The sequence below is a fragment of the Megascapheus bottae genome, chromosome 6 (genome assembly GCF_031878675.1).
Source record: "Megascapheus bottae isolate mThoBot1 chromosome 6, mThoBot2.hap1, whole genome shotgun sequence".
Taxonomy (NCBI): Eukaryota; Metazoa; Chordata; class Mammalia; order Rodentia; family Geomyidae; genus Megascapheus; species Megascapheus bottae.
The window spans coordinates 68605738-68619301 of NC_143514.1; the positions used below are offsets into that span (position 1 = coordinate 68605738).

Below are 13564 nucleotides of genomic sequence, written 5' to 3' on the forward strand. Positions count from 1 at the left end.
TAGCCAACTTCATCAAATACAGTATCTAGTATCAAGGGCTATTTCTACCAGGCACCTGTAGTCCAAGCTATTCAGGAGGCTGAGGTCTTAGGATCATGGTTCAAGGTTAGCCTGGACAGAAAAGTCTACAAGGCTTTTTTGGGGGGTTTTCTTGTTGTTGTTGCTTTTTGTGTGTCCTAGGGCTTGAACTCAAGATCCTGGGCACTGTCCCTGAGCTTCTTCTGCTCAAGGATAGCACTCTACCAGGTGAGCTACAGTACCACTTCTGGCTTTTTCAGTGCATGTGGTACTGAGGAATTAAACTCAGGGCTTCAAGCATGTTAGGCAAGCACTCTATCCCTAAGCTACATTCCCAGCCCTCCAATAGCCAGAAGTGTAACTGTGTGTAACTGTGACTCAAGTGGTCGAGAACTAGCCTTGGGGGGAAGCTGAGGACATACCTAGGCCCCAGCACATATACAGACAAAAAGAGCTAAACCTGTGTATGTGCAGGTTTATCCAACCTATCAACTCTTTATATGACATCTAACCCAGTTTAAGCACAACTTACAGCTCTTTACAAATAGAAGTATAAAAGTTGAAAACAGGAACTTCCATGACTTATTTTGTTGAAGGATGTTCAAATAACTCTGCCAGGAAAGAAGCCCAGGCTCACCAACCAAAGCTGAATGAACCATTACTGTAGAATTGTCCAGAGTATACAACTTTGAAAGTAACTGCTAAACTCAGAATCAGGGGAAAAAAAAAAAAAAGTCCATGAACTGACCCCAAAATCTTAGCAGGTTATACCAACAATCCTACATAGCTAATAGGAACCACTCTTTCTCAGGGAATTTTGTGGTTAGTCCATAAACTGTCAATTACAGGAACAGGAACACTGAGATAACTATAGGTATGAGTATTGCTATACAGTTTGATTCTAATTAAGAATAAGATTATGAGGCGGGGGGGGGCTGGGAGTTTGGCCTAGTGGTAGAGTGCTTGCCATACATAGCAAAAAGCCGGAAGTGGTGCTGAGGCTCAAGTGGTAGAGTGCTAGCCTTGAGAAAATCCAAGGACCGTGCTCAAGCCCTGATCTTAAGCCCAGGACTGGCAAAAAAAAAAAAAGATTATGAGGCCGGGAGTTTGGCCCAGTTATAGAGTCCTTTGCCTAGCATGCACGAAGACCTGGGTTCGATTCCTCGGTACCACATACATAGAAAAAAGCCAGAAGTGGTGCTGAGGCTCAAGTGGTCGAGCTCTAGCCCTGAGAAAAGTCAAGGACAGTGCTCAGGCTCTGAACTCAAGCTCAGGACTGGCAAAATTAATTAATTAATTAATTTTTAAAAATAAGATTATGAGGTGGGCGTGGTAGCTCATGCCTGTAATCCTAGCTACTCAGGAGATTGAGATTTGAGGAGCAAGGTTCAAAGCCAGCCCTGTCACAAAAGGACCTGGGATTGTTATCTCCAATTAACCTCTAGAAAATGGGAAGTGGGGCTTGGCCCAAGGGTAGGGTGGTAGCCTTGAGCTGAAGAGCTCAGGGCCAGCACCCAGGCCAAGTTGAAGCCCATGACCCACCAAAAAAAAAAAAAGAAAATGAAATTACTTTTTTTAAACTTTGCTTTGCCACAAGTGTGTACATAAACTTTCCCAAGACTAAATTCTCTGAAACAGTTTAGCCTCTAAATTCCTTTTCAATACCTACTCAGACAATGGTATAGAGCTATTTTCCTACCCCACTGGAATCCTCAGATCTCCCCGACCTAGAAATGATGCTTTCATCAATAAAGAATGAAGTTGTAAGACCAGAATTGGTAGCTCACGCCTGTAATCCTAGCTCCTTAGAAGGCTGAGATCTGGGAGTCATGGTTTGAAGCCAGCCTGGGCAGGAAAGTCCATGAAACTCTCATGTCTAATTAACTACCAAAAAACCAGATATGCAGCTATGGCTCAAGTGATAGAGCACTCGCCTCGAGCACAAAATCTGAGGGACAGTGCCCAGGCCTTCAGTTCAAATCCCGCGCGCGCACACACACACACACACAAATTGTATTTTAATACCTTTAAATATCACATGACTAGGAAAGACCTTGACAATATTAGATAACACAGGTGCTGACCTAAGTTTATCTATTTTGTTTTAAAACAAGGTGATAGGCTTTGATGAAACAGGTGAATAATAGTCAGGGCCATATTTAAATTCATATTTTCTGCTACTATCTAACTAAGTCAAAAAGGCATTTCGAAGGTTTTGCCTTAAAAAACACTTTTTGTGAAAAAAAATTGGCATTATAAGAGAGCCAGTGAATTTAGTTCGAAGAGACAGAGAAGGTTATTTTGGTCATCTCAGAAGGCTTCCAAAGTGTATTACAGGCAGACAACTAAAATATTCACATTTTCCTTTTCTTTTTTATGTTTTTATGCCAGCCCTGGGGCTTGAACTCAGGGCCTGAGCACCGTCCTTCGGCGTTCTCAAGGCTAGCGCTCTACCACTTGACCCTAGCCCCTCTCCTAGCCTTTTCTATGTATGTGGTACCAAGGAATTGAACCCAGGGCTTTGTGTATGCTAGGCAAGCACTCTACCTCTAGGCCAAACTCCTGGCCCCTCGAATTTTCTTTCTCAAAAAAAGAATGTGTGAACTAGGCATTGGTGGCTGATACCTGTAATCCTAGCTACTTAGGAGACTGAGAGCTGAAGATTGAAGTTCAAAGCCAGACTGTAGCTAAAGTGCCAGCCTTGGGGGGGTAGGGGAGGGGTACCTCAGGGACAGAATTCAGGTCTGAATTCAAGCCCTGTGGCGAATAACAACAAAAAGAAGTGTGTGACTGAAAGAACCCAGAAATGTCCATCTGAAAATGTCAGTTTCAAAACCAAAAACTAAATCTACCCATATATTCCTTCAAACAGGTTCTAGCTGAGCACTGGTGGCTCATTCTTGTAATCTTAGCTACTCAATAGTCTGGGATCTTAGAATCCAATCTTCAAAGCCAGCCTTGGCAGAAGAGTCCACTAGACTCTTGTCTCTAAACAACTAGCAAAACGCCAGAAGTAAACAAGGCACTGATAGCTCAGGTCTGTAATCTTAACTACTCAAGAGGCTCAGATCTGAGGGTCATAGTTCAAAGCCTGACATGGAAAGTCCATGAGACTTTTTTTTCTTTTTAGGGGGCCATGGGATTTGAACTGTGGGCCTGGGAGCTGTCCCTGAGCTCTTCAGCTCAAGGCTATTGACCTACCCTTGAGCCAAGCCCCACTTCTAGTGGTTACTTGGAAATAAGAGTCTCAGGTCCTTTTGTGCCTGGGCTGGCTTTTAATCTTGATCCTCAGATCTGAGCCTCCTGAGTAGCTAGGGTTACAGGCATGAGCCATGGACACCCAGCCAGTAAGACTTTTATCTTCAAGTAACCACTAGATAACTAGAAATGGTGCTATGGCTCAAAGTGGTAGTAGATTAGCCTTGAACAGAAAAAACTCAAGGACAGCACCCAGGCCGTGAGTTCAAGCTCTATGGCAGATAAAATTTTGCTTTGTGTAAAAATGTCAGATGATGGGGCCAGGTGTTTGACCTAGTGGTAGAGTGCTTGCCTAGCAAGCACGAATACCCGGGTTCGATTCCTTGGTACCACATCCATAGAAAAAAATGCCAGAAGTGGTACTGTGACTCAAGTGGTAGAGCCCTAGCCTTGAGAAAGCCCAAGGACCATGCTCAGGCCCTAAGTTCATGCCCCAAGACTGGCCAAAAAAAAAGTTAGATGAGACCTTGAAGCCCTAAATTCAAGTCCCAGTACACACACAAACAAGCAAAAAAATAAAAAAAATTCTAGGGGCCAGGAATGTGGCTTAGTATGGTGCCTGCCTAGCATGTACAAAGCCCTGAGTTTAATTCCTCAGTACCACATAAACAGGAAAAGCCAGAAGTGGTGCTGTGGCTCAAGTGGTGGAGCAACAGTCTTGAGCTGATGAGCTCAGGGACAGCCCAGGGCCCACAGTTCAAGCCCCACAATCAAAAAAAAAAAAAAAAAAATGGTGGTGGGGGATGCGAGTTTTTCGCCTAGTGCTTACATAGAATGCACAATGGCCCAGGTTCAATTCCTCAGTACCGCATACACAGAAAAAGCCAGATGTGGCACTGTGGCTTAAATGGTAGAGCACTAGCCTTGAGAAAAATCCAAGGACAGTGAGTCTAAGGTCCTGAGTTCAAGCCCCTGTACTGGCAAAAAAAAAAAAAAAAAAAAAAACTAGTGAATCCCCAGTATTTGAGTTTTGACCCAGGGACCAGAGAGGTCCTGTATGTATCCTCAACTTGCAAGGTTCTTTTTGGTATTTCAAAAATGCAAATCCAACCCTCCCCCACCCCCCATCCCCTGCCAAAAAAAAAAATCTTAGCAAACTATCAAATCTTTCCTTAACAACTAGTTTTAAAACACGAAATCTCATAAAATAAGCTTTTGGAGCACATTTACTATACTCTGAAACTTTAGGTTAACTTCTTTCCAAACTCCTCTTGATTTTCACTATGACTGCAACAGATAAAATTCACATACCCTGAACTTAGCACAGAACTAAAACCACAGAGATTTACTTCTACTGAAGCATCTACTTCCAATCTCCTTTAGATCACCTTGACTTAAGGTCCCTATCCTCCAGCACTATCCTTCTCCCTATCCCTATGTCATTTTGGGGGATGTTATTTTATTCTACTACTTGAGGTGACTAGCATTATCTTTGCTTGCAAATTCTGTTTATTAACTTCCCGTCAAACATTCTATAGAGCCGTTTACATCTCGCTACAAAAACCTCCTGGGTACATATTGACAGCTCAGCAAGTATTTACACAAAGCTCTGAAACATTTGGTTCCTTCAGAGAGGAAGAAGCTGCTATGTCAAGAAAAGAATTATCAAATACCTTTCTTTCTATCTTTCCCCTGTTTTATGGAAGCAAAGTTCCCTCTACCATAGCATCCATATGTCTAAATTATACTTCTAAACTACTAAGCCAGAATGGAAAAGAATGAAATTCAGGTGTGCTGGAGAAAAGAATGAACATCATTTCTAAGACCATAAGCAAACCACACCACATAGCTTCTTAACACAAAAGTATGGGAAAAGACAATAGGCCTATAGAATGAGCTTGGAGCAGTTAAGTTTTTTCTGTTCAAGGTTCAAGAACTTTGCTCTTTTCTTAGCAAAATTTAGAGGACAAGTCCACACATTCAGATTACAGCTAATTGCCCAAGCCAGACCCAGACCTGCTCAAATAGAGTCTGAGGAGCTAAATGTTACCTCTCTCCACACACTATTGCATTTTGTTTTTGTTTTTTGCCAGTCCTGGGCTTGAGCTCAGGGCCTGAGCACTATCCTTGGACTTTCTCAAGGCTAGAGCTCTACCACTTGAGCCTTAGCACCACTTCTGGCTTTTTCCTATGTATGTGGTACCAAGGAATTGAACCCGGGTCTTCGTGCATGCTAGGCAAGCACTCCACCACTAGGCCAAACTCCCGGCCCCAACACACTAGTGTTTTTAATGTTCAATTCTATAACGATCTACTCCCTATTCTACTCCCAAGTGAGAAGCCTCCGGGATATCTGGAAGCAACTATTTTTCAAGTCTTGATTTATTAAGTCTACTAAATTTTTCAAGTACAGCTCAGTGTTTTAAAACCACCAGACAAGCCAGGCATGGTGGCTCATGCCTATAATTCTAGCTATCAGGAGGCTGAGATCTGAGGATCAAGGTTCAAAGCCAGCCTGGACAGAAAAAGTCCATGAGATTCTTAACTCCAATTAGCCACCAGAAAACAGGAAGTGGCACTGGGGCTGAAAGTGGTTAGGGCACCAACCTTGAGCAAAAAGAACCTAGAGACAGAGCCCAGGCCTGGAGTTCAAACCCAATGACCAACAAATAAAATAAAATGATTAGCCAGGTGGAATGACTAATGACAAACAGATTAACAATTTTGAGACAACAGTCTGGAAGAGCTTTTTCTGTAAAGGTGCACAGACTGCTGTAGCACCCAACTGTTAAACACTTGTTCCTGAAACTATTTGAGGAATAATGCCTTAAGGAAATAAATGGTCTTGAGGGGTTTTTTTGGTTTTGTTTTTATGCCAGGGTCTTGATCAAGATCCAAACTGAAGTACATGAAGAAGCTTCTTCAAGAACAGATATATAAGGGGATTGGGAATATAGTTTAGTGGTAGAGTGTTTGCCTAGTGCTTACCTAGCATGCAGGCAGCCCTGGATTCAATTCCATAGTACCACATACATAGAAAAAGCCAGAAATGGTGCTATGGCTCAAGTGGGTGAGAGCTAGCCTTGAGCAAAAGAAGCTCAGGGACAGTGCCTAGGCTCTGAGTTCAAGCCTCAGACTTGGGCAGAGAGGGGGGGAGGGGTAGAGAACAGATATATAATGTCAGAGAATAAAAAGGTCTTACAACCTACCAGCTTCATTTTCCCTAAGAAAATAATGAGAAAGCAAATGACTTGCCCCTTGTTGTGCAGCTTATTCTGGAACTGCAAACAAATTAAATTGCCACCCTCCTCCTTCTGAGACTGTCTAACTCTTCACTACTATGCAACACGTAACTTAGTGTGCATCAATAATAATAATGACCAATCTGAACAAACAAAAGGCAAAAGATAAAAGCAAGGGGAATCCTGGCTGTTTCAGAGCCCCATGTATCACAGGTCATTGGCAGGAAAGAACTATTCAAATGACAATTTATTCTGATTCTCATATTTTAACCATAATCTGTAGGCTTCCATTTCTTATAGAATTTTGAGATTTGAAGCCAATCAATAAAGCCTATTAATAGTAATAGGAAGGGGCCCAGTTCATCCTTTGTTAGCCTATTGTCATGTTTTTAAAAAGTTTACAAAAGCCAGGCTCATCCCTATACTGCCTATTGAGAAGGTTGAGATCTGAGGATTATAGTTCAAATCCAGCCTGGGTAGGAAAGACTATGAGACTCTTTTTTTCTTTTTTTTTTTTTTTTTGGGGGGGGGGGGGCTGCTTGAGCTCAGGGCCTGAGCACTGTCCTTGGGCTTTTTCAAGGCTAGAACTCTACACTTGAGCCTCAGCACTATTTCCGTTTTTTTTCTATGTATGTGATACCGAGGAATCGAACCCAGGTCTTCGTGCATGCTAGGCAAGCACTCTACCACTAGGCCAAACTCCCGGGCCCTCCATGAGACCCCTCTCTCTAATAAATCAACAAAAAACTGGAGGTAGAGTTAAGGCTCAAGTGGTAGAGTACAAACCAGCCTGTGCAAAAAAGCTCAGGGACAGTACCCAGGCCCTAAATTCTGGCCCCAGAACTGGCACATTAAACAACAACTATCACACTAACTTTGTGAAAGGCTTCTTGTAGTGCACGAGTCCATCTAACATATGAATGTTTAATATAATAAATCGAAGACATCCTGATATAATAGGTACTGCTTGTCATAGCTATGTTGTATCATATATAAAGGAAGGAACCTAAAAAAGACCTGAAAGATGAATTTACAATAAACTAATATGGCTGCTTTCTTTCTTCTCACATCACCATTCCAACTCCTATCACTTCAGTTCTCTCATGAACAGGAGAAATATGAAGCCCCCAAAATTAAAGTGTTACTACAGTGAAGTTTTTCTAGTCCCTCCTACTTGAGAGAGATCCAAGAGTCCTGTATTTCAGCCAGCTCAGAATCTGTGCCAGTAGGCATTCCCATAATAAATCCAGAATTCCTGTGTATGTTTCCCAGGGACTGAGAACATCATTTGATATTTCCACAGCAGAAACTAACAGCCAAGCTTCTACAATCAAACTCAACTCAATTCTGAACTATTTTCATCTTTTACCATCATCAACTAGTGTTCCTCTTCCAAGTATAATTGCTGAAAGGATCACAAGAAGTTCAAGTGACCAGACTAACCCAAAAGGACTTCATCAGTACCAGGATTCACACCCTGTTCTAATATGCACTACTTGTCATGGTTACTTGGTTATTACACAAGGAAAGGAACCTACAAAAGTCTGAAAAATCAGTTCACAAGGCACTTAAGTCTACTCAGATCGTCCTGGCTCCCATGAAAACATGCTTAGTCTTTATTTCATAAAGACCAATGATCCCTCAAACTGCGATAACCATGTGTCTGAAACATATGTCTGAAAACTATTCATCTAAGACTGGATTAGAAAAAAAGGAATCAGGGCTGGGAGTTTAGCCTAGTGGTAGAGTGCTTGCCTAGCATACACAAAGACGAGTTTGATTCCTCAGTACCACATACATAGGAAAAAGCCAGAAGTGGTGCTGTGGCACAAGTGGTAGAGAACAGTGCTCAGGCCCAAAGTTTAAGCCCTGGGACTAGCGAAGGAAGGAAGGAAGGAAGGAAGGAAGGAAGGAAGGAAGGAAGGAAGGAAGGAAGGAAGGAAGGAAGGAAGGAAGAAGGGAGGGAGGGAGGGAGGGAGGGAGGGAGGGAGGAAGAGGGAGGGAGGGAGGGAGGGAGGGAGGGAGGGAGGGGGGAGAGAGAGAGAGAGAGAGAGAGAGAGAGAGAGAGAGAGAGAGAGAATAGAAAGACTTCTTAAAAATACTTAGAAGTAATTATAATCTGACAGGTAGGTAGAGGATCTCAGAACCAATTCTAGACTAATGTCATACAGCTGAAGAAATTCATAAAACTTTAAAGTATTGTCTCTTCCACAGGTGTGTATGTGTGTGTGTTTATGCACCTATGTACAAAACATTTTCCTACCCAGGAATTGGTGTCTCATACCTATACTCTCATTCAGGAGGCTGAGATCTGAGGATCACCAGATCACCATTTGAAGCCAGACTGAGCAGGAAAGCCACTAAAACTACCAAAGAACTCTGAAGTGGAGCTGTGGCTCAACTGGTAAAATGCCAGCCTTCAGCAAAAGAAACTCAGGCAGCGCTCAAACACTGAGTTCAAAAGCATCAAGACTGGCACAAAAATAAAGAAGAAAAAACATTTATCCAAATATGCCCATACCAATAGACTTCAGATATTCTGTTTTTAATTGGGCCCTGACATATCCCCATATCATTTCCTCTAACAGTTTTTAAGAAAGGTAAATTTTGCCAGAGGCTGGTGGCATATCCTTATGATCTTAAGATACTCAGGAGGCTGAGATCTGAAGATCACAGTATAATTCAAGAAGTAGAGCTATGGCTCAAATGGCAGAACGTAACTCTGGAGTGAAAAAAGCTAAGGAACAGCACTCTTCTTCAAACAACTATGTGGACAGACAGACAGACACACACACACACACACACACACACAGATAAGGTAAATGTTTTAGCCAAAACAGAAGAGATGAGGCAAAACATATATACATTATAGATGGATCAGAGATCTCTGGTTCTCTAACACAAAACATCCTCTAGGCAGCAAAAATGAATAAGTAAATAGCATTTCCCTATTTTTCATCCAGATTAGATGTGGTGTCTAAGGTACAGAGCTTTATGCCCACTAGCAGTTATTCTCAAAATTCCCAGATCAGTAGAAATATAGAAATGTACAGTAGAAATGTAACTTTGGAATTGAGAAAGAATATAGCTAATTAATTAATTATAAGAGAACAAAATCTCAGTAGAGACACAACTGCTGGGAGTGGTGGCCCACAGGAGCTTTTTGTCCCCACTTTGAAAAGATCCATGATTCTATGGAATAACCAATCAATATTTCCGACTAAAGCACTGATGAAGAAGATAGGGATAAAAAAAAGTTGCAAGCCTATATAGTATCACTGTAGGTCATCTTTTTATCTTGGGGGCGGGGGAGAGAAAGGAAAAGAAACATAAAACACAGAGGGGGGAAAAAAACAGCCAATCTGTATTTGCTGGCTTTAAAATGATTGGTGAGAAAACAAAACTAGATTTTTTTTTTTTGGCATTCCAGGAACAAATAATAAATTCCACCAAAGCAAGCCTTTAAGAGATAAGCCAAAATTCCTCCCTGAAGATCAAAAAAGACATCAAGCTTCATTTTAAATTGAGCTGCTCTCCCAAAGTTCACTTAACAAAAGAGTTAACAAGATTCTACATGTAAACAAAGAATGAGGCCAAAAGAGAACATCTGAACCTAATATGAAATTGTCAAAAAGGTCTCCATTCTGCACAAAAATATTAACAGAAATACATTCTTCCCCTATACAGATCTCACATTTGCCACTCAATTTTAAAAGTCAGTAGAATAATTTCAGTTCTGCTAAGTGAGCAGTGTCAAAATTACTCAAGACAAATGCATCTTCAGAGCCATCAAAGAAGTCATTTATATCATCAGGAAAGTCACGAAACCAAAACAAACAGCAAACCCATTGTAGAGAAAAACTCAGCTACTGTTCCAACAACACAGAATCTATTTCAGGCTGCATAAAACGTAACAAGCAAAATAAATCCAAGGTACAAGCAAAATGCCACTGCCTCCTCTTTTGTTTCGGGCACAATGTAACAAGGGCAGCCAGTCTGGGGCTCTGCTCCTGCTGATACAGTATTGCTGCTTAAAACCTCCCTCCTCAAGGTCACAGCCAATTTCAGCTCTAAAATAAAAGGCAGATAGTGGCAGCAATGGTTTGGGTTATCACTGGCAGAAAAGCAGAGTGTAAAAGTTTATGAGCTCATCAGGATTGTTGTACCATTACATCAGAGGCAATTATAAATGGCCAAGAGCAGGAGATGGGGAGCCAATCAGATCACAGATAGGATGTCAACCTAAGACCAACTGTCTCCTGGCTTTGACAGAAGGATTTTACCTCCATAATTCAAATCCCAAACCAAAGCAATCTGCACTTACTACTCCAATCACTCAGCTGTTTACCAGCACTTCCAGAGAGGAGCCCAGGCCACTGGACCGGCAGAGACTAAGACGGGAGAGGCCCGGGGCGGCCCTGGGTGAACCGCAGCCGGCCTCTAGCTGCCCCCGAGCAGGCCCCTACCCTCCCCCGAGGTCCCCCCGAGCCTCGGGGGCCCCTCTTTGAGAGCACCCGGGGGGGGGGACAGCTTAGAAGAAGGCCAGCGGGACAGAGAAACGCCGAGCCAGCAGAGCACCGTTCGGTCACCTCCCGGCCTCCCAGCACTGCCTACCACCCCAATCTGAACCCCCAACGCCCTCCTGATGGACCGGGCCCTTCCGGACCCACTTTACCTCGCACCGCCCCCCGAAGACCCCAGGACTCCGAAGGGACCCAGGGAGGGGGAGAAGCAGCGCACACACCTCGGGAAAAGCCCCACACAAAGGCTGAAACGAGGGAAGGAGAGGAAGGCAGGCAGGCAGCCATTTTAAGAGAGAAGAGCCAGACAATGGCAGCTCCCCAGCCGTGGGGGCCCGGGCCCGAGGGGACCCCACGGCTTGTGGCCCGGGCCCCGCGGCCGCCACCCACCCACCCAGCCCCGGCCCGCTGGCCCCCCGGCCCCCCTCCCGGCCCCGCTGTGTACCTGAGGGGTCCGGGCGAGTGGCTGCCCCCCGCCGCCGCTGCTGCTCCCGGGGCTCATGGGCGCGTGGTGGCTCCTTTGTTGGGCCCCTCCCGAGGCGGCCGCCGCCGCCGCGGCCGCCGCCGCCGCGGCCCCCCAGCACTGCGAGGCCATGTCCGCCGGGCCCTTGCCCGCGCCCCCGTCCTGGGGCCCGCCGCCGTAGTCGCCCCCGGGGTAGCCCTGGTAGCCCCGGGCCGAGCTGGGCGACGTGAGCAGTTGGTTGAGGGTGGGGGTGGCGGTGGGCTGGGGAGTTCCCCCGCCGGCCGCTGCGGGGCCGCCTCCCCCCATGGCCCCGAAGCGCTGCTGAGCGAAGGACGACGACGACGAGGAGACCGAGGCGCTGGAGGAGGGAGGCGGCTTGGAGCCGGCGGCCGCCGCGCCGGAGCCCGGAGTGCCACCTCTCGGGGAGCTCAGCGCGTAGGCCTGGGGGGGCGGGGGGTAGGCGCTGCGGTTGGGGTAGTAGGAGTTGTACTGGTGGTTGGGGAAGCCGTGGTCGTGCGAGTTCTGCTGGGGCCCCGCGTAGGGCTCCAGGCCCCCGCCGCCGCCGCCGCCGCTCTGCAGCGCTGCCAGGCCAGGGCTTTGTTGTCCGCCATGTTGTTGGTGGAAGACGGCGGCCGCCGCGGCGGCGACGGCAGACGGGCTCCGGCCGTAGGGCTGCCCGAAGCCGTAGGCTGGGGGCGGCAAGGCGGCCGCGGCCGAGTGAGGAGGCGCCCCCACTCCGTCGCTGCTGCCGCCGCCGCCGCCGCCGCCGGGCGGCTCCGGGAGGTTATTGTTCAGGGCGGGCCTAGGGCCCGCGTTCCCGTTCGAGTTCTTGAGGTCCGGCTCCGCGCCGGGCCCGCTGCCGCCGCCGGCTCCGCCGCCGCCTCCGCCGCCGCCACCCCCATTGCTCTCGGCCGCGTCCTGCAGCTCCTTTCCCAGCGGCTGCGGCGGCCCCACGGCGGGGCCCTCGCTCTCCGGGCCGGCGGCTGCCTTCATCTCCCCGCGCTCGGCCGCCGCCGCCGCCTCGCCCCCCGCCTCCTCCCGCTGCTGCTGCTCGGCTTTCTTCAGCTCCGAGGGCGGCGGCGGCGGGTTGCCCAGGCTGCTGGCGGCGGCGGGGGCGACCTGCGCGGCCATGATCCCCGCTGTCTCGTCCGCGGAGAGACCCGGCCCTGTCTTCGTCTTCTCCCCCCTCCCACCCCACCCCGGGGCCGAGTCCCCCCGGGCTGCCCTCCCCACCCGCCCGGGCGGGCCTCGCGGGGCTCCGCTGCTGCGCTGCGCTCGCTCGCTCGCTCCTCTCCCCCCCGCCCCGCCGGCTCAGGCTCCGGGCTGGCGGCGGCGGAGGAGGAGGAGGCGGCGGCGGCGGCGGCCGAGGCGCCGGCGGCTCAGCTGCTCCCGGCTCTGTGGGCTCGGGACCCGGCTCTCCCGGCTCATTCCCCCCAAGCCCTTGCCTGGGAATGAGGGGGGCGGTGGAGGCTCCGCTCCCCAGGGCCTGGCCCCGCTGTGACTCTCCGCTTTCTGCTGCCGGAGAAAGGAGGAGGGAGGGAGGGAGGCGAGGGGGAGGGGGCGGAGGGAGGGAGCGGGGGGAGGGGGGCCCGGGACGGGCGGGCTGGAGGGCGCGCGGCGGCAGCCGGGGCGCCGGGAGGCAGCGTCGGAGCGCGCGGGGCCGGGCCGGCGCCCTGCCTCCCCTCCCCGGCCGCAGCGCGGGCCGAGGCTGCTGCGCGGCCGCGGGCGGACGGGCGGGCGGGCGAGCGGGCGGGCGGTCGGACTGAGCGGCTAGAGCGCCCCGCTCTCCTCCGAGTCCCCCTCACTCCGACACGAGGCTCAGCACTGCCATTTTACCCAGCGCCGTCGCGGCCGCCTGGAAAACCCGGAGTGGAGCGCGGAGCGGGCGCCGGCCGTGGAATGGACTCGCTGCTTTCCCCTTCACAAAGGAGGAGGGGAAGAGACCGAGCCGCGGCGGCGGCGGCAGGCCTCCTGCCTCTTTCGCTCGGCAGCGCCGCCGCCGATGGCTTCGGGGAAAACCTGGCCCGGAACCCGCGCCTCTCCGGAGCCTGCGCCCGCTCCCCTGCGGCCGGCCCGGCCTGGCCTCTCCCCGCCGCCGCCGCCGCCGCCGCCGCCCCGGCGAG

At 48.9% G+C, this 13564-nt stretch overlaps 1 protein-coding gene across 2 annotated transcripts in view; it reads right to left on the bottom strand.

The window, feature by feature from the left end:
* Positions 1 to 12951, bottom strand: part of Arid1a (AT-rich interaction domain 1A) — a 104352-nt gene extending 91401 nt beyond the window's left edge. For both annotated transcript variants that reach the window (XM_090335492.1, XM_090335491.1), the window contains exon 1: positions 11424 to 12951. In XM_090335492.1, coding sequence (XP_090191618.1) covers positions 11424 to 12572 — 1149 coding nt within the window. In that variant the 5' untranslated portion in view covers positions 12573 to 12951. The remainder of the gene's footprint in view (positions 1 to 11423) is intronic.
* Between the last annotated feature and the right edge of the window lie 613 nt (positions 12952 to 13564).